The following is a 20812-nucleotide window of genomic DNA, read 5'->3' as shown; positions in this document are numbered from 1 at the left end:
GTCCATATTCATTGCCAGATATGATTCCTTGTTCTTTCTAAAAAAAAAAGAAAAACTAAATTTAATTAAAAACAAAAGAAATGTAATTTTCATTTGCAAATGCAATCTGTGCAAGGTCTGCCACAGTACATCTAGATACAGTAGCTCTCTCAACTGTTTACATACAACAGAACTACTGCTACTACCACCATGCAATTGATTTATCCCACCCTGGTAGTATTTTTTTATGTGTTTTGAGGAAATTGATCCCAGGATGCATTGCACATCACATTTTTATTAGATTACATAACCCTTTCTCTTGTGTTTGATATAAACAACTGTGTTGATGTGTACGCCAGCTGCACTAGCGCCAGAGCTGAGAGAGCCTCCACACCTAAATACACAAAGTTATGGGTCTTCCATGGACAAACACTGACCTCCTGAACTTCACAACTTAAACAAAATTTCCCTTATTATTGTTTATGATTAGATTGCATTCAGAAAGTGGTGATAAGGAGGGAAGTCCGCCCTGAGCGCATGAGCACGCGACCTCAACAAAATGCCTGAGGTCCCCCCAATGGTTCGACCTGACCCTTCCCCAAAGGCCAATGTAGACAAACTACTCAACCGTGTTATAATTGTAGGGCCAATGGACATGGAGCTGAGCAGGTGGAGAAAACATATGAAAAAATGCACAAAGGTAAGACAAAGGTATACAGTGTGATCAATTAGAAGAAAGGAAGGAGAGAAAAAGAAAGAGAGAGAATGCAGGATGTACATCTGACCTGAATTAAGATGAGCTCATTGTGTACTGCAGTGGGTTTAATAGTGCGTTTGTAGAGGAACGCCCAGACTCTGTTCCCTCTCATTCCAGCGGGGCTGTGTCATCCCTGCCCCGGGGCCACCACACATGCAGGCTCAAGCACAAGCAACTCACACACAGGGACATGCATCGCAGCTCTGGGGAGTGCAGGGATCACAGCGTGGGGAAGTGTGTGGAAAAGGGGGATCAGAGGTGCACAGAGAAGAGGAAGAAAGGGATCAGAGGTGGATGGGGGAGAGGAAGAGGCCGATAGGAGGTAGATGATGGAGAGGATATGAAAGATCAGAAGGGTGGATGGGAGAGGAGTAAGATGGGGAGGGCAAGGGTTTTATTCCAGGATGGTCGCATGTGGGGCGGAGGGAAGGGTAAAAGACATGTCCGTGCAAGGATAGGAAAAGGTAGATCATGTTTGAATGGAAGCGTGGACACGGAGGAATCAGAACAATGAAGGTGTGGGAAATAAATGCTCTGGGATTAGGAAAGGAATGCAGTGATGGAAAACTGAGAGAGCGGCAGAGGGATGAGACTCATGGTGGTAGACGGGGATCAGGTGGAGGGATGAGAGGAAGACAAGTTCAGGTTTAGACGGAGAGGAACAATGAATAGTCACAATTAAGTGTATCCAGAGGCAGAAGGATGAAGTATTGCTGAAAGTGAAAGAGGCTGTGTATGCCAAATGTTTCGACAGGTGCCGCTGACAGATGCCAGGTTAGTTTGTAGCAAGATGACACAGTTGTGGCCGAAGTGTTTTCTTGATTCACCGGTGATAGGAATCCACTGACTTGCTGTTTTACTTTTGCTGAAAATGAAACACGGTCCATCTTTACTCTCCTGAGCCAACTCCATCTCACGAATCAAAACAATATCATATTTGGTGCATAAATACCGCATCACTAACGCTAATTTTGCCACAGAGAATCATATGCCACCATTCCTTGACTGTGCGCTGGCATGGCTTTACTCGGCTTGAGGCTCCCTGAAGTGAGGACACCCCATCCCAGATGCATCCCTGCGCTGCACCCTCCCAGCATCAATCCCTCCTCTAGCCCGCTAATAAAAGTCAGCCGGTGTCGTAACCCATTAGGGCTGATTTATTTGATCAGATTCGTATTATTTCCTCAGTCCAAACCCCATGGCACTCTCCTCCCACCAGTGATTAAAGGCAGTAAATCAGGGGCAGGTCCTGTGTAGTGTTTACTCAGAGAGCCAGGCAGCTGTAAGCTGTTTGAGGCCCTTGTTTCTCCCCCTGTTTACTTCTGTTCCCATGGCGACTGCACCACCGTCTCCCGAGCGTCTGGAACTCGGCCTCGGGCTGTTTTGGTTACGTTCAAAAGTTTTTTCGCTGCTGCGTCTACCCGGAGCTCGCAGTGACTTCACCCAGCGAAGGAGCGAGCGATGTTGGATGAGTCGAGGAGGGAAGGAGAGGGAAAAGCGAGAGGAGGAGAGGAGGGAGGGACAAAATCTGGGGGTAGGCAGGCACAGGGTGGGGGGAGGGCGAAAAGCCAAGAGCATTACATCATTGCTGGAGCGGAGTCAGAAAGGGAAGGATATGAGTCAGTGGACTGACTGCACCTCTCTCTCCCTCTCCTGCTCCTCTTGGACAGCAGCCAAGCCCCTTGTGTTTAAGTCCCTGGTGCTTCAGTTGGAGTTGGGACTGTAGGGATCGGGACAGTGGAGCTTAGTGTGTGTGCAGACTGAAGGATTGTAGACTAGAGCAAGCCAATCCAGAGGGGTCTTGGGCTGAGGTTGTGGGCACCCTGAGGGGTCCCGAAGAGAGTTATAGAGGATTAACAGGACAATGACTGGTTGTCAGTTCTGCTCCATCTAGGGGGAAATAGCAGGATAAGTAAAAGAAATAAACTATGGAAGAAGAGATAAAAAAAATAGAAGCAAATTAAGGGACTCAGTGGGAAGAAGGTCCTGCAGTGATGTCATGGTGGAGTGAAGGTGGGTGGAGGGGGTGGTGCATGTGGTGGTTTTTTGGGCGGGGATTGTGGAAGAGAGCTGGGCGGCTGAGTGCAAGGCACTCAGTAATGTGAGAGTGCAGGGTCAGGACTGCAGAGTGTCTACCTGCTCTCCCCCGGGGCCCACAGCCCGGGCTATTATCAATCCCCTCAGTGGAGCCACAGCCTGTCATTATTCACTTACAGGCATACACACACACATGTTCACGCACAGTCTCATGAACATTCACACTCATGGCACATGTAGTTATTCACACACACATATGCAAACACTCTGAACATGAATCCACTAATCGACTCCTGGTCCACATGAATAATGTCTGTAAAAGCAGGAGAGAACACGAAAGTATGAACATGTTTTTTTAAGAAAAACGTTTAGCGAAAATAAATAATGCATTTCCATAAAGTATGTTCATACTTACACTGACATTTATTTTCAGAATTGATTATTTACCTGAATACTCAATATATCGCTAAACCAATGAGGTGAAGAATGAAAGGGCAAAACAATCAATGAGTTTCTCATGTATCAAATCCAGGGATCCATATAGTAATTTAACAAAACGACCACATAATACAAACGTTCCTCATGAAAAACATAATATAGGCAGACATGTTGTTTGAAACACACTGTTTTCTAAGTCGTCATAGAATATTAGGTCATTTCAAAATTATCAGGAGGAAAATATTCACATTTAAGAGGCTGGAACCAGCAACGGTTATTTGTTTATCACAATTGTTGCTAGAGAGTTAAGGGCCCACAAAATATTGGCTCTGCTCTTTGCCTTCAGTTTCACTGAAATGTCTTTGTTAATCAGCGTAGTCAGCACAAAACTGAGTTAATCCCAAGAGGAAGTGTTATTAGTGTTGTTTTTCCTCCCACTGGACAAGCAGGTGTGTGCGTGCGTGCGTGCGTGCGTGTGCGTGCGTGTGTGCGTGCGTGTGCGTGTGCGTGTGTGCGTGTGTGTGTGTGTGTGTGTGTGTGTGTGTGTAGTGTTGACAGACACAGAGTTTGTCGCCTCCCCGCTCTGCTACAGGTGAGCACTGCTAACAGACGGTCGCTTGAGTACAACCTGCTTCAAAGGAGCCTTTCTTCTCCAGAAAGCAGGAACCCAGCGTGTGGGTGCTGTGTCGTCACCTCTGCCATTGTCACAAGTTACTCTTTCTCATCAAAGATGTGGACAGTCATATAGAAAAACTTCCAAAACTAAGTCAGTATCATTTAATGTTGACTTTCAGAGTTTATTTCTCTTTTCTAAATCAGTAAAGCATTTGACACATGTAGTCTTTTATTTCTGTAACACGAGTTTATGTCATTTCTTACAACATCAGCTAAAGACTAGAGGCTAGAAAAGTGCTATATCAATACAGACCATTTGCCATAATTGTAACGATATACTGATATTTATTATACTGAATATGTGTAGATTCCGGCACAGGACCAGATTGTTAAGTATGTAACGTTTAAATACCTTGTGTTTTTACAAAAAAGTATGTTAATCGTCCCATATTCTACTTTAACAGTGTTTTATTTTAAGTTTTGATATTTGTAAGAAGAAAAGTTATATTTATGCTTTGAATACCAAGAACCATCTTCATATAGTTTTACATTTACTCTTTCACACTTGTGGTCATGTATGACTGATTTCTGAGTGACGCATGACCAGGTAATTCAAAACTTAGTAAATCCCACCAGTGAATGCAAATGCCGATGGCCAGTCTGGGCTAAGCCAGACCGACGATCGAATTCAAAACCGAATTGTTCCTGGAGAAAATATGTGCTGTAGCCGCTCTACGCTATATTACAGATGTGCAGCGTATATGGGCTTCCTGACATCCAATGGTTTCCCAATGGAACCAGTATGTTCCTTCCACTTCTACTAAATCCTGGGTAATTTTTCTGGGGTGCAGTTGATAACAGTTCTGGGTTTCATGAAAACCAAAATATGAGTTACAGATCTTTTCCTCAACATTTTTCTGTCTTGCAACTCTCTAGTTCAGCGACATAATGACTTGGCTTGGTGTTGTGCTGTTAATAAGGTAAAAAAAAAGAAGAACTAGGCTGAACAGTGGGTGCAGGTGGGCTGTGGCTGAGGGAGTTGACTGCAAAGTAGTGACATCACTAAATGATGGAGGGCGTTATGGCACATTTTCAGACAGTTTACAGGCTGTGTGTATGAGTGTTAAGATACTTTGACTGTATTTACATAGCAACCGTGTTATGAGAACAAAAAGACTTTGGAATCCTGTTTTCTATAATATCTGACTTTTATATAAATCCCTTTAAACACCAAATACTTTGAATGTGCTCATGTCAAAATGAGAGGATATGTTTCATAGTAGCAGTTACATGTTACATTTGATTTTAAACGAACGGCCACATCAACCGTGCTTAAAACCTCTGGCGTTCAGACTTTTTTTTTTAAATCAGCAAAACAGTTTGTATCTGTAGAATCAACACCATGTCCCTGCCACCGCCTCCTGACTGTTATTTCATCCTCTTAAATGCCGGCGCAGTGTATCGGCAGAGGGAAGCTGTGTTGATGTAGTGCGCGGCTACACTGCATACCTCATTGTACTTTCATGACTTTTCCCATGTGGAAATGTTTGGATTCGCCGTGTTGCTCAGATGTCATATGTGCTGCTAAATGACTGTGATTGTGATAAATTGGGATGTTGGACAGGAATGACACGCAGTCGGGATGGTAATGGTCCTGTGTGTGCGGAGCAATCTAAAATGTCTGGAGCGTAAATGCACATATTTAGGTCTGGAAAAATACAGGTATTTATTCAGGTGGGGGAGCGTTTGCTCTGATGCACCCCCCTCCTCCATTTGGCCATCACTCCCTCACGGCAAACCAGGCTGTGGTTCTGTCAATTGATTGCATTAACCCGTCGAACACAGCGAACCTAAATGATTCTTGTTAGCGCTAATTTCTAAACGCTCAGGGAAATGGGGCTTTATTGACGGGTGAGTGGCAGCGTTCATCCTGATGATACTGATAATTCTTGATTCTGGTTCTCAAGGAGTCGTGTTATGAACGCTGGTGTTTTCCAGGCGCTGGTTTGAGGGACTGACTAGTTGCTGTTTGCATGTTTGGGTGTAGCAGCGCCCTGCAGCTGGGAACCAGTGTTCTTACAAGCAGGGATTTAGTGGCAGTTGTATAAATGATGTCACCATGTGCAGATGGAGTGGTCTGGGTGTTTGGACGGCTGCAGCCTTGAGCCAGTGACTGAGGCAGGACTGCTGTCTATAGTTTGAGCTCGGCCCGGGCCTCATCCATGCGTGTGATTTATTGATGTGGCCGTGAGTGTGGATAGGCCTGTTGGTCCACACACACTTTTGTGGTCACCGTGGGAGATTTCACCCACAGGACTTCCACCGCTGTTGAAATGCAAATGCGATTCTCGTCATGCACATCTCATGTGGTTGTTATGACAAATATTATTCATTCATCATCCCCATCATCATCATCATTCACCCATTGTGCTACATGAACTGTGGGCCGGTTTCAAAGTGCATCCCGAAACTCCCAAGTTGCCTCAACTTTCAACTGCAGCATGAACACACAGTCACAGGCCCAGACTGTGTAGCCGCAGAAACAAGCAGAAACTAAAAAAAAAAACGTCTGGAAGACATTTGTTCCGAATTAGCACAGATGTGAAATGAATAAATGCGTGAAATTACTTTTAAGGACTTACAGCGTTTTTCTTTAGTGATCTCTCGTGGACCTGTTGTATAGTCCAGGGTAACACACTTTTTATGATAGCCACTCCTCCAATCCTGCCCTAGCCAGCCGAGAGACTTGTTAACAAAAGTATCTTTCAGTACAAAATTACTTTGGTTAACTTCTCTTCCTCTCTAGGACATGCATTATAAGCTGAAAAAAGACTTTAAAAAAAGGTTTAAAAATGCTTAGTTCATTACTAAACCATTCTAGGATGATATGTTCCTTTAAAGACAGAGGTCTGTGAAAGAGATCTTTCAACTTTACCACAAAATTACTTCTTAGCCCATTTCTCCATATCGTTTTTTGTCCTGTGGTTTCACATAATTTCATAAACATTTATTCATATTTATTGAGAGCTTTGTTAAACATGGTTTAAAAGTCATAACACATAATGGTGTAACTTTACCCCCCCCCCCCAATTAGCATATATAAACATAAACTTAATGTTTATACCACACTGTAATGTAGTTGTAAGTAGATAAAAGGAGTGTTTATGTGTAATCACATATTATTAGGCATAGTTACATCAGTGTTTAATCAGTCGTTATATTGGCATACACCATGGTTGAAGTTACAATAAACACCGTAGTGTTGGTTCATGAGTTGCTCTTATTTGTTGTTATATGATGTGTGTTGTTTTTGTCCCGTCAGGCCTGTTCCCGGGTCTCTGTCCTCACTGCTGCATCTACGAAACCGACCGAGACAGCCTCTGCCTGCCTCCATGCCTGGAACGCTGCCAGACCCGACCATGCCTGGCTCCTCCGCCGTGCTGATGCCTGTGAGTACAACAATGGAGCGCACAGAGCACACTCACTCACGGGCGCACTCACACATGCAGAGGCAAATCTCATTCACTCGCATTGTACGTGACGACAGCGTACATTAAGACAGCAGATGTGGGCTTGCAGTTCCTATCGCCATGAAATTAACTCGCGACGGTAAATCAGGGAAGTCATATTTTTGTATAAATGAGGTATTCAGCAAAGATGAGGGTTAAGTGTAATACACTAAGCCGGAAAGATTTAGAGGAGCCACGTTGGGAATCGGGGGAATGATAACAACCGGAGAAAGCTCCTCGTATCAGGATTCTAATGATACAACATATGTTCTCATTGTAACACAAGACAGCCCGTGTTTATGGTAAAGAGAAAACCTCCCATGTTTATTAAATTAAGAGCTAAGCGATTTTGGGGGAGATTGACGGTTCAGGAAAGGGGTGCAGGTTTGGGTGATATTTTTACACAAAACACACTTAGTGCAATTAAGGCTGTGTGTCAGATTCTAGGCCTGAGTCTCCGCGGACGACGAGAGGGGGGGGTGAGGGTCAGGCATGAGGGGGGGTGGAGCAGGCCTGCTCCCTATGGAAACCAGCACACCAGTTTAGAGTTCAGCAGCTGGGAGGCCACAGCAGCTCACACACACACACACACACCCACACACACACACACACACACACACACACACACACACACATGCAGGCACTCACACAAAGGTTGCTTCTTCTTTCCTGCACATGCTGCCCTGTGAGCACTGCTCACACCATCGCCCGGCATCAGGTGACCTCTCACCCCTGAAAGCTTACCCAGCTGATTTCCTCACATTCAGGTCTCAGCCTTGACACAGGACCGCACCGGCCAGGGTCAGTCAGGGTCAGGCAAGAAACACACAGATAAGCCCCTTTTATACAGAGATCACTCCATATTGCCATTTAGAAGACCCCCTCGTTCTGCCACGTTCGCTTGTTCACCCTGAACCAAACAGAGCTGCCGGGTGTGATTTTAGATCACAAGCTGGCGAGTCTACAATCAGAGGCGTGTGTCGGCCTCCTGTCCCGCCATGTCGGCTCTACCTTTTCCTGATGTCCATCTGACTCTTTTACTACCTCCGACACCCCCGTCATTCCATGTTCATACCCTTTACACAGAACAGCGAGGCGAAATGAAGGCATACGTTTCCCACGCTTAATGGGTTGCGTGGACGGGGCTGCACCCGGTGAGACCGTATCACCTCACTGACTCGTCTCGTATCAGAAGGGGCTGAGGTTTGATGTGTTAGTCAGACTGACACTCAGCACACGATTGTCAGAAACACACACACACACACCCCTGTTGCACCGGCTTCCTGTGTTAAGTCCCCCTCGCGTTGGCTTCCTGTTTTTGGTTCAGCTCCAGTTATCATCACACAGAGCTGTGCACAGGGCAGCCTGTCATGTGAAATCAAGCTCTCATGCGTTCTCACCTCGTCCCACATAGTGTCACCCTGTTCCAGCTACAGCTGTTTTTGTAAAAGCTGTGACAGCATCTTGTTAAGCCCTGACAGTGACAATACACACAGCAAAATAAAGCTAAATGAACCGTTTTTTCATCTTGTATAAAAAAAGTTTTGTGCCGTAGGATTGATATGTTGACACCTCCTGATGTATGAGTGTTCTCACGGTGCTGTGATCCTCAGATGGAGAGACAAATGTCCATGGGCTCCAATATGATGGGCATGCAAGGACCCGCCCACAACAACTCCTGCTCTTCCACTCACATTCCCTCCATGCACTCAGAAGCCAAACTGGTGAGTATATACATGCGTTCACATGGAAATACACATTTATGCTCACACAGACACACACACACACACATACGTGCACACTCACACAAGCTCAAAGTGTTGCAACTCTCTTTTCCACTGCTCTGTGCCAGCAAAGCTGTGCTCTTAGGTCTGTGTGGATTTCATCATATGGTGTGTAATCAAAGCTGTGTCTGAACCTGCCAGTGCTGCACTGGAGACTCTGGCTGGAATAAAGGGCCCTTTATGTGGTTGTGGCTGGGCTGCCCACCGACTGCCTGATGTATATCTTAATGTACAGAACATGTTCTGTAGGTCCTGCAACTTGTTAGCACTAGTTTAACACAGCAGGGAAAAAATCGAATGACCTCATCCTTCACAAAGCAGGCAGTTAGAGCGGTGGGAATGAGTTGTAGCTGAGGGAAGAGAAAGACACAGAGGAGACAGGTTTTGGGAGTCAAGGAGTTTAGAGAACGAGCGAAGAGAGAGAGAGACCTTCACCTCCAGTCCGGTTTTGCACGCTACTACTGTTTTAATAAAACATCCCATCAACTTGAGGTTTACCTCTAATTAATGTCAAATGTTCAAACAATTACACTCGAGGTGATCGAGCTGATAAGTCCCGTGGCAACACGAGCGTCAGCCAGCCTTTGTTTTCAAAATAAATAACTTTGAAAATGGAAAAAAAAGAAGTTTCCTAGAAATAAGAGTGTCATGACTTGGATATCAAAAGAATCACAAACCATAATGAAAAGCATGGCCGTGCTTTGTGTTTGGAAAGGTTTGCTGATAGCCGCGTTTGCTGGACAGAAACATCTTGTGGAGGGAGAGAGAGAGAGAGAGAGAGAGGAGGTAGCAGAGGTCATTAGAAGAGTTATTGCTCTGATAGAGGAGAGCGGGAGTATTCCCAGGGCATTTAATTCTCCCTCTTCCTCTTGCTCTCTCAAGATTGATCGTCTTTGTAGTCTTTTCAATCCCTTCAGCTGTTCCTATGGTAACACGCTGGGGTAACACAATATTAGTGTATTAGCCTTATCTCTCCTCTGGCCGTCATCCAGACACATCTTGCTCTTTTTTTTCTCCTCCTATCTATGTAATTGAATTGTAAATGCTCTGTTAGGCCTCCAATAAACATATGCAGTCACTTAATGGCCACAGGCCCCTGGACCGTGCAACTTTCTGGCTAGTCGGCCATTCAGGCACGAGGCAAGGCAACCGAATGTGGATCAATTCAGATTCCGCTCCCTGATGTCTGAATGCAACTGATGGAATTCCGCGATTGTGGACAGAAAGTGAGAGACTAATTGTGTTATCGGGGTGCGATCTCCAGCGCAGGTTTCATAAGCATAGACGGGGTTTCTAATGTCTGTAATATCCGCGCCCGGGCCGGGTCGATAAATACGGCCTCGCTATCGGATAACTGGGCCATGATCAGGCCCATGTGTCCCCTGCGACGTTCTCAATCCGGCTCTAATCGCATTACCCCGACCATGTTGACTTTCCGCCAATGGGAAATCTCCGCACTGTAACCCCACACCCCCGAGGCATGGACCTGGATAGACTCTTGCTGCTCAGCGTTTACACTGTGCGAGCGGAGAGGGGGAGTGAGTGGGACTTTGATAGACATGAAGGAAACTGATAGACAGGCCGAGTGAGCAGGGGAGTTGAAAGGCGAGAGACGGTATTGATATTGCGAGACACCCGACAGTGGATCGGAGAGTGAGGAACTAACTGGAAGGATTCTTTGTGAGTGACATGAAAGGACTTATGCTTGGCCTGGTTTTTCGGTGCCCCTCTCCATGTGTGCACGCATGTATGCCCATATGTTTGCGCTTGTGATTGTTTGATTTTTGTGGTAAATGGAGGCCTCGGCTGCAGGATTACCCCCCCCCCCCCCCCCCCTTGCAGGGAGAGCATGCCCGCAGCCCTGGCTAATGAAGGCTAATTGATTTTGTGGTGGGCCAGAGCAGCACAGAGGCCTGTCTCTGGTGTAAATAGTTAATGAGCCGAAGGACTGATGTGGCCCCTTGGGGACCCATATCTCGCTGCAAGCTTTGTGCTCTCTGAGCATCAAGACTGTATCTGCATCCACGTCCATCTTTGTTCTCCTCTATCGCGGATTCTCTCCTTTAAGTGCCATCATTAAGGAGTTACAGAGAAGCCCAATGGTGCTGTAACCAACTCGCATGTTCTTCCATATGCTGCTTCTAGCTTGTTGTTTGGGAGCGTTGCTGAGTTTTTAGTGTTTTATTAGGTTTTAGCTCAAATGCTTTCTCTTTTTTTCCCCCCTTCTCGTGAAGGACTGGGTGCTCACGGTGCCGGGTGTGGTCGCGCTCTGCTCTGTTGTGGTCTGGGGAATAGAATGGTGCGTGTTGTGTGCTTGAGGTTGTGGGATAGTTGACCCTCGCAGCGTGGAGGAAACGTTGCAGAGGGGAGGCCAAGTTCCACAGCATGCCGGCCAAAGCCTCACGTCACCGCTCCGAGCCAGTTCTCCACAGTGCCTCGCATACAGGCGCACGGACACACACACCACACCACACACACACACACACACACACACACACACACACACACACACACACACACACACACACACACACACACACACACACACACACAAGCCTGCTCCAGCTCTGTGTCATCCTCTTTGCATGTCAGATAGAAAGCCACATACACACGTACCTACCCTTACAGACAGCGTGTAATTAAAAAAAAACGTGTTCCAACGCATCCATACGTGGAGATTCACATACCGTTAAAATACACATATGAACCTGTTGTCCTCGAAAAACCTTCCTCTCCTCCTCAGATGGATTGATACGTTTGTTTGTGTGATAAAAGACTTTCACTATTGTTTCTCATCTGTAACCAGGAAAGGCCCAAACAGACCCTTATCAAGCTGGTCGAAAATACCATCTGCGAGTACCAACTATCGTTTATGAGTCAGCGCGTGTCAGTGGAGCTCATTTCAAAACGTGGTGCACTTTGATTCGGCCTTTGTGTCTCTCTTAAAATGAGCTCCATGCTTTCCACACAGCCATGCTGCACTGCTAATGTCAGGCAGAGGCGCCTTGAAACAGTTTGGTACTGGTGCACGGAAATGTGTTATTTATTATCTCCCGATATCTGTTGTTTACATTGTTACTAAGGACAATAAATGTGTCACTAAGCATCGGGCTAGGTGCTGAGTTTTTTATGAGGTAAACAATACTATATGTTCCTTCATTTGCAGCTCTCTTGGCTGTGGAGCTGGCACTGGATGGGTGGATGACATAATTCCTGGCATGCTCTAAATGTGCTCCTTTTTACTTGAGGAGGGGAAAAAAAAAGAGCGCCTCTTAAAGAAACATTTCATAGGACACAGGAGGACCAATAATCAAAGTGTTTCGAGCACGCTAATTCAGCTTTTCACATTTCATTTACGCGACCATTAGCGTTTTTATGTTTCAGTCTGGTAAAAGAATCCCAAACAGGCGGTTGACTCAATGGACTTAAAGATCAAGTTTGGCCCTGAACAGTGAACAAGTGAGAAAACGAGAGTTCTGAACATATTCTGTGCAGAAATGCAGCGAAGCAGCCGCAGATGTGCCAGTTTTCAACCCGGCTTCACTGTGATTGATTGAGCGATTAGTTCACTATGAAGTCATTTGTAAGCAGTTAAGCCATTAGCGCGTACGTGGTTACCCTGTTACGTGTTCCATTCAGTTTCTTCCACAGTAGTAGGGAAGCACCTCTGGCTAAAGCTTCCTTTGTGAGGAGGAGCAGAGCACACACAATAGGAATTCTAACTCCAGGTTTTGTAAGCAACATCTGCATGAATGGTGGCATTGTCAGGGTATGATGTCATCGGAGAGAGACGGTGAGCTAAGAGCACAGCTGAATGTGAGCACGCTGCGCTGAGCTCTAGAATACGTGTGCAGAAGTCTGTACTGTACGTTTGTGTGCATGCTCACGGTTGTGTATGCAAATGGTTCATTTTCGGTGCATTGCCACGCTCTGCCGGTCATAGTTCTTAGAGTCAAAACACATCTGTGGACTAAGTGGGCTAAAACAAACCATGAACTTAGAGTTCGCACATTGAGTTTTTGATTCAGATCTGTTATGTACATATGCCTGGTTAGTTAGGTAAACATGTGGACTGGATTTGGGGTAAACAGCGGTCAGGGAGGGACGCTGGACACACGGCAAGATACGCCGACTGTAAAGTCACATTCACAAGGTTAAATGTCTGTGTGACAGATGCATAGACGGTTTTGTAGATGATAAACACATGTTGTTTCTCTCTATTGCCATGGAGGCGAGTGTAGGATTGAGGAGCTGCAGGATCAATGTGTGTCTGCCGGTTTATCAGTGTTGGACACAGACCAGAGAGGGGCCCCTTTCTCTCACTGCCTCCACGGTGCTGCCATTGCTTAAGTGTTTGGTTTGTCAGGACCAGATTCATTTTGTATACAGTATGGCGAGTCAAAACGAAATGGTCACGCTTTATGGTTCTTTGTTTGGCTCTCATTCGACAGATTTCATCAATATCCAGCATGGATTGTTTGTTGCCGTAATTAACAGTGTTCAACCACAATCAACCACAACTAAAACATTTACACACACTGTGGTATCGGTCTTTTTCTTCCATTCACACAAAAGTGGAGTCTGCAGCGTTAGCTCCTCACATAACACTGCTTCACGAGAGGTGTTTCAGTTTTTGAGTCTACGCTTAATTATGGAAACATCTGACACGATGATGCAATACAATTCAACAGTCTTCACAAAAGATCATGTAGTTGAATTAACCCTTTCTTAAACCATGACAACAACAAAACGAAACATTATAACCTTCATGAAGGAGGGTTTATTTTGATGCTGTTCCATTAGTTTGATAGAAGGGTGTTCATAACTGGGAGTACTGCTAAACACAATCGACGAGATAGTCGCAAGTTCACATTAATGTGTCAACCTGGCAGAAGATAAAGAAAATGCATCATAATTTATGAGATTTATTTTCTAATTTGTTAAGTAGCTATCCTTACTACATGTTGACCCATTCAGAGAATCATCTATAACTGTTATTCTGTGTCACTGCATAAATCAGACATTGTATTAAAGTGACAGGCAGAAATGCACATGAAATTCACACATATATATAAAAAATGTCAACAAGGAGTGAGTCCCCCTTCATTTGATAACTTCCTGATTGAAATGAGGGAAACTCTAATGCTTGAGCCGCAGCTGAAAAATCAAAGCTATCATTGTATTGCTGATAAAACACATTTATATTTAAGTTTCAAGTGTGTGTGCGTGTCAGCTTGAGCTGTGCAGTGGGGTTATGGTTGAGGGCGGCAGTTGTGGCGCAGAGTGTCACATCTGTTTGTCTTTGGATGACCGCGTGTTGTTTTAGCGGTGCTGATGGGAGGTTTATGTGAAGACCATTTGGTCATGGTTCAGGGCCTGTGAATGGGACGGGGCTCCGGCAGAGCCAAGCTTGGGTAAACCAGCTGCCATCCCTGCACGGGCCAGACAGGAGTGGTGCAGCCACTTTTAGACCCCCGGGTGCCTGGAGCGAGACTGAACTCCAAAACAACCACTCAGAGACGTGTTTGGAAAAAGTCTGATGTGTCAGAGAGTCGGGCTGATACATTTGAGTCAACATCGACTTCATACCAGTCCATGCTCACAAGATGAAACTACTTCTGTTGTTGCTCTCCTTGAATGTTTTGTTGGAGTTGTGTTAATCGAGTTTTTAAGAGAAATATCTTGAATGTGCTACAAGAAATATGAGAAATGTGAGAATTGATCTCGGGACAAGGTTTGAATGAAAACTTAAAACACAAACGGACAAACAAAGAAATCTGGTTTCAATTCATCCACAATACACAATCCTTACAGGTATGTTATATTAAGCGTCTTTGAAATAATGTTATATTGAAGTCATCACGTTTCCAGTTACTTCTATTCAATATGAACATTTATAATTAGTTACTCTTCCACAGATGAAGACACATGTTAGTGGTCGTTATTGCTTTCATGCTTGGTCGGTGTCACTCAGAGAAATTCTCAGTCTCCAACACTGTGACAGTGGCTGCAGCGATAACCATGTCGACTGCACCAGAGCAGGACTTTACAAGAAAGGGAACAGTGGGGATATCCAGACTGGAGTCAGAGGCCCATCCATTAACTTGACAAGGTGGAGAAGCTGCCAAGAGTATGAGCGCATGCTCCTCGGTGGGCGTGTGTCTTGCTGCGCCCATGCCGCCACAGTTCCTCCCCGCACCACCGGAGCGTCTGGCCCTGGCAGAACAGCCAGTCTATGTCCATCTCCCCCCCCTGTCTGTGTCTGGAACCACAGGGAGGCTCTGTTCGGCACCGGCTCCGATCCGCTTGGACCAGAGCTGGAGCGAGGAGAGAGGGGGCGACATTAAAGGCCAGAGCTCCCATCAGACTGTCTGCCTCGCTGTTCCCCGAGGAAATCAGTTTAACAGTCCCCAGCTCTTGGCAAGCAAGAGGGAGAGGGGGTGGAGGAACAGGGAAGAGGTGTGTGAGAGAGAGCGAGCGGGATGAGGGGTGGGCGGGTGGGTGGGGGGGTTACTGCCTCTCTGGGCGAGTGGGAATCTAATAAAATTGAACTAATGGGGGGTGTGGAGTTTTAGGGGACAGAGAGTGGGTTTTGCAGGCAGGCACTGGTGGGTAGTGGTGGTTGAGGAGATGAGGAGGATGGAATTAGATCCTCTGAGTCAAACTCCTGCTTTCATCTGCAGATGGTGAACCCATGTCGGGTTTAGAGTTTTAGTCCGGGGACCTGGGCATACAAAACCCTCTGCCAGGAAAGTTACCATAATACAGTATATTATGCAATTAGAAATAAAGTCCACACACACGTGATCAGTTAACAGGCTCCTGCGTTGGTACAGTGCAAAACAAAAGGCTGACAGAGACAGACAGGGGCTCTAATGTTTCTCTGCGGACTCTTTAATGTGAAGCAGAAGATCTCCACTGGAAACTGTGATCTTTTTGCACTTAAACGTCGACTCCACAGACTGGTTAAATCTTTCAAACCTGCTGCAAGGCGCCAGAGGGACACAGGTCCCCTGACAGAACACTGCTCCACTTTTAAGGGGAAATAAAAGTGCTCACCCTGACCTCGTCGGGTTTGATTTACCCATCCTGAGGCGGGCGTGGTCTCTTCCCTTTGTACCTGCTCCGTGCTCTCGCTTTCTCCTCCCAGGGTTAATAGACATGAAGTCATATGGCGAGGAGAAACCTGAGTGTGTTTTCAGGAGGTGCCCAGAGCACTCACTGGGACATCACTCAAAGGCCCCCGTGTCAGGGAGGAAGTGGCCATTAATAAATATCATTAATGGGTGATTACCTGGTATCCCTGAAACCACATAAATGAGCGAGGCCTAAAACTGGAGTGGGAGTGGATGGGTCACAGGGCAAAGGTCTGAGAGGAGATAGCTCCCCTCTGGGCAAAATATGGCCAAATCAGGAACGGTGTGTTAACAATGGAAAATCAATAGCTCCACTACTTTCGGTACACTGTCAGAATTCATGAAATGTGGTGTCAGTGGCTTGTGATTACAGATATGTCGGCTGGACATTAATAGATTTACCCTAAAGGAGGGTTTTTTCAACAACAGTGGTAGGACAGGCAGAGTGCCATCCCGTCTCCGGGCGCCCTGCACTGCCAAAGGCCAACACCTGTGTGGATTTAATGACTGTTTTCTGTGGTGGCCATGTTGCTTCAGGAGAAATGTATACGTATGTGTGTGTGTTATTAGAGTAAACTGCACATGGTGGTTAAGTCCATGTGCTCAGCACAGTCTGGGAAAATACAACCATGTGTTTTAGAGTCATTAGGGAGCTGATGAAGGTGTTTGAGAATCACAGCCTGCTCATCATCACTTTGCTAACGTCCCCCAGTTGCGTCACTGTGGTTCTGGATACAAAGACTTAAGTTTTGGCCACACTTGGTTGGGCTGAGCTGAGCTGTGTCTCCACTCCAGATGGAGCAGGAGCAGGGACCTGTGCAGAGAGCTTTCGGGAATACGCTTTTATCAAGGTAATGTGTTCTGTAGCTCATTCTTTAAACTCTATCGTTTAATTTGTGTGAGCTGATATTATACCTGATATTATTAAAGTAGTGGTGTTGTATCTTCGTGCCGTGTCCTCCTGTTTGTGACGTTCAGTTGCTTTTACTACAGATATCATATCTTGGTTTTAAGATTTAAATATCAACTTGTGTTGCATCAAATTTTCTTAGATAAATCCATAATTTTATCTTAGCTCGTCGTTTATTTCAGTCCTCTCATCGTGCACGGTCCTTTTGGTTTGTCTTTTTTCCCCCTCTATCCTGTTGTAGAGATCAGTACTATAGGGCTTGTGTAGAGGCCCCTCAGCTCTGTGACCTGCCTCTGTACTCCGACACTCTCGGGCCTCTTCGGATGCAGGCTAATTCAATTAATAAACAGATAGCCCCGCTCTGCCAGCTGGACGTCTCTCACAGACACTGATAAACGAGCACTCGCCGTCTTGGGCTGATGGTGTGTTTGTGTGGGGAGGAGACACGAGAAGCCATCTTATCTCCCTCTCTCTTTCTCTTTCTCTCTCCCTCGCTCCCTCTCACTACCACCCTTCACCTTCCTTTACCCTCTCTGTCCTTCTCCCCCCTCCCGTGTGCCTCGGCGACTGACAGGAATTCATTCAGCACCAGCCGCCCCAGATGAGCATCTTAACCACACACAGACAACTTTACAAGGGTCACAAAAACAGAGTGCAGAGGCAAACAGGCAGCCGGCGGATTCCCCCGGCTTGTGTTCATTCAAGCGATTGCCTGCTATGCGACTGAGTGGCAGGAGATTGTCAAACTCTGATTGGCCTCCACTTTAACAAGAGGGGTGGGCCTCACCTCTCGGGTGCTGACTGACAAGCAGAAGGCTGAAGGGAAGGTGTTCAGTGAGAGCTGTCAGACTCAGATTTCATCCTGTGATAGACGGAGTGTGTCCTTGTCAACTCTGCTGGCGATGATGTCTTTTTGTAAGCTCATTTAAATCCATTTTCTTTTTTCAGTTGAATGTCAGCCAGCGGTGTGTGTTTACATTTTTTTGTTGCATTTTTATACCTTGTTTAGGTGGATCACAAAAGCTGTAGTGTACACTGTTGCTTTCTTGCCGCTGCTTGTTGCACTCAGGAAGTCTCAGTATAACTGTGATGCTGTGGACAGCTGCAGGCCTGAGGCCGCCCGCTGTTTGTTAGTTTTGACCCTGTGGTATTTTAACTCCTGTCTCACTGGTCACAAAGAGGAAGGGCTGTGGCCCCTGAGAGTTGTGCTGCTGAGGCTGCGGTGAAGGCAGCTTGCAGGGTTTCATCAGATGGGGATAAGCTATTGACAGAGCAAATTTTAGAAAGTGGGACGACATATAAAACCACAAATAACGAAGCTCCGGTAATGCAGTGAGGTGTCACTATTTCAGGCATCTAAGCAGAAACTGTACTCAGCCAAAACAGGCTTGACAAGATCATGATGTCCCTGCGCTGGTTTCGTGTGCATTTCATTGTTGAAAAAGAAGTAAAGACACCACTGCCTGTAAACCCTGATGCAAAAACATATGATATCTGTAAATATAATGCAAACCAGTAGAGTATGCTATTTTTGTAACCGTCCCATTTCTAAAGTGATTTATTTGACCCTGTCTCCTGTCTTCTGGTAAAAAGCTTTCCACTCATGGACAGTGTGCGAGAGAGGAGGAGTGAGGGGCCGATGTTGTGCTCTGGCTGTGCGAGCGTTGTGATCCAGACCAGCTGGATGCCATTTCCCTATGGGAATCATGAATGTAAAGGTTGTTAAAAGATATGGAGCCTTGGACACAGCGTGGACTTACTGACAGCAGCTGGGCGAAGGGGGAAGGGAGCAGAGAGAGGAAAGAGAGCACTGGGAAAGAGAATACAGAACTTTGTGGAATTCACAACAGTGGCCTTGAAAAGAAAGCTTTGTTTCAGTTTTGCTGCCTACTTTTTTTTTTTACAGAAGATGAATTAACAAGTTGAACTCTCAAACGTTTATTCATCACCTGGTGAAAATCGAAATAAGCCATGTCAGCGGGAAGATGTGTGTTTATTTTTTTCAAGTTTTGTCGAGAAGAGGTGAAGTCTGAGGACACATATTGAGTATGTTTGGGTTCTGATTTTCTTCTGGTCTCGCGGTTTTCTTTATGTGGTGCCCAGAAACACAGACCCTTGACAAGAGGTGCATTCAGTAAACACCGACAACACAAGTGCACCTTCAGTGAGCCTCTCTCTGGTCTCGCTGCCAGGCCGCTCACAGTCAGTCTGGGCTAAGTAGACCGCACGGTTAAAGCAACAAACCCCCTGCTGGATCAACAGCGAGGGAGCAGTCTGAGGTTCACACCTTACCAGGGAAATCGTCTCATAGAAGACACACACATGCACACACACGCACACACACACAAACGTGCCCAGCAGAGAGAGAGGCTATTAGGAATATGAAGAGGAGGGACGGCAATCATGGAAGGTGGAGAGGGAGAATGACAGGACTGAAGGAGAGACAGAGGACACTCTAAGTGGCTTTGATCCGTTCTCCTGACATATGGATTTATGGAGCCATTCATCATCTCACAGTCAGCACATAAACCCACTCTGTAACTATTGATCATCAGCACACTGATAAATGAGAGCACACACAAAGAATACTCACAGAGAATAAACTTCATGGTAACGTTTGCTTCTCTTTTTGTCAATGCAGAGGCTGAAGGCTGCACTTTCTCACCACCCCGGCACCATCGCCAACGGCAACATGAACTCCATGGGCCACATGATGGAGATGATGTCATCACGGCAGGAGCAAAGCGCCCACCACCACATGCACTCGCACCCGCACCAGCACCTGCAGGCTCCTCCCCACGCGTACCAGCACCACGGCCACCACCACCACAACAACCAGGGCCACGGCCAGGGCCAGGGCGGACACCACCACCCGCAGGGACACAACCCGCATCACAACTCCCACAATCCCCACCTCCATCCCGGTCACCCACACCAGACCTCACCGCACCCCACAATGCACTCTGCTTCACAGGTAAGAGCATTCCCAGCAGAGCAGAGGCTTTTAGATGGCCCGAAGGCGAAGCCACAGGTTCAATAACACATTAACTACACTACACAGTCAAATCTCTCGTATAGCTAGGAGGCCTCTGTATATGCGCCATGACGAAAAGGAAGCAAGCCTTAGTAATCCTCCGAGCATTTTAGCTATTAGTGGTTTGGTGTAGAAGTAAAGCTGTAATCATCACAGGGAGTTAGCAGACAAACACTTTTTCTCCTGCAGCAGCAATAAGGCCAAGTAGTTTCCTGGCAACCGTCTTAAAGCTTATGTTTTCCTTTAAGATTGGTCAGCGGCAGGTCAGTGTCAGATGCCCGTCATGGAGGGAGGGGGTCACGAAGAGGCCATAAAACTGCTATTATAAAAGATGTTCAGGAGTGTCTTCTGGAAACTGTGCTCCACGCCCTCCTTCACCGCCGAGCTGCCATTATGTGGCCACAGCGTGCTCCAGGTGCAGAAGACATTTTTTCTAAATGCTGGTCCTGATGGCGAACAGACAACCTTGGCTAATGGTCCTGGAACAAATCTTAGCTGTGAATATATTGGGTTGAAAGTTAGAAAGTATCGCTCACAGCAATAAAAAAAAGAATAAGATGTGAGACACTTTGTCCCTGCATTGTCTGACGCCCTCTGCAACACGGAGCGTTCT

At 46.2% G+C, this 20812-nt stretch overlaps 1 protein-coding gene across 1 annotated transcript in view; it reads left to right on the top strand.

Moving 5' to 3' along the window:
- Window positions 1–20812, top strand: part of creb5b (cAMP responsive element binding protein 5b) — a 37296-nt gene that overhangs the window by 13788 nt on the left and 2696 nt on the right. Inside the window, exons 6-8 of the mRNA XM_053432456.1 lie at window positions 7149–7275; window positions 8949–9059; window positions 19807–20139. Of these exons, the coding sequence (XP_053288431.1) occupies window positions 7149–7275; window positions 8949–9059; window positions 19807–20139 (571 nt within the window). The remainder of the gene's footprint in view (window positions 1–7148; window positions 7276–8948; window positions 9060–19806; window positions 20140–20812) is intronic.

This window comes from Pleuronectes platessa, chromosome 10 (assembly GCF_947347685.1).
Source record: "Pleuronectes platessa chromosome 10, fPlePla1.1, whole genome shotgun sequence".
NCBI classification, from domain to species: Eukaryota; Metazoa; Chordata; class Actinopteri; order Pleuronectiformes; family Pleuronectidae; genus Pleuronectes; species Pleuronectes platessa.
Note: the sequence above shows the minus strand (reverse complement) of the source record. Positions and strands in the feature narration are given on the sequence as shown.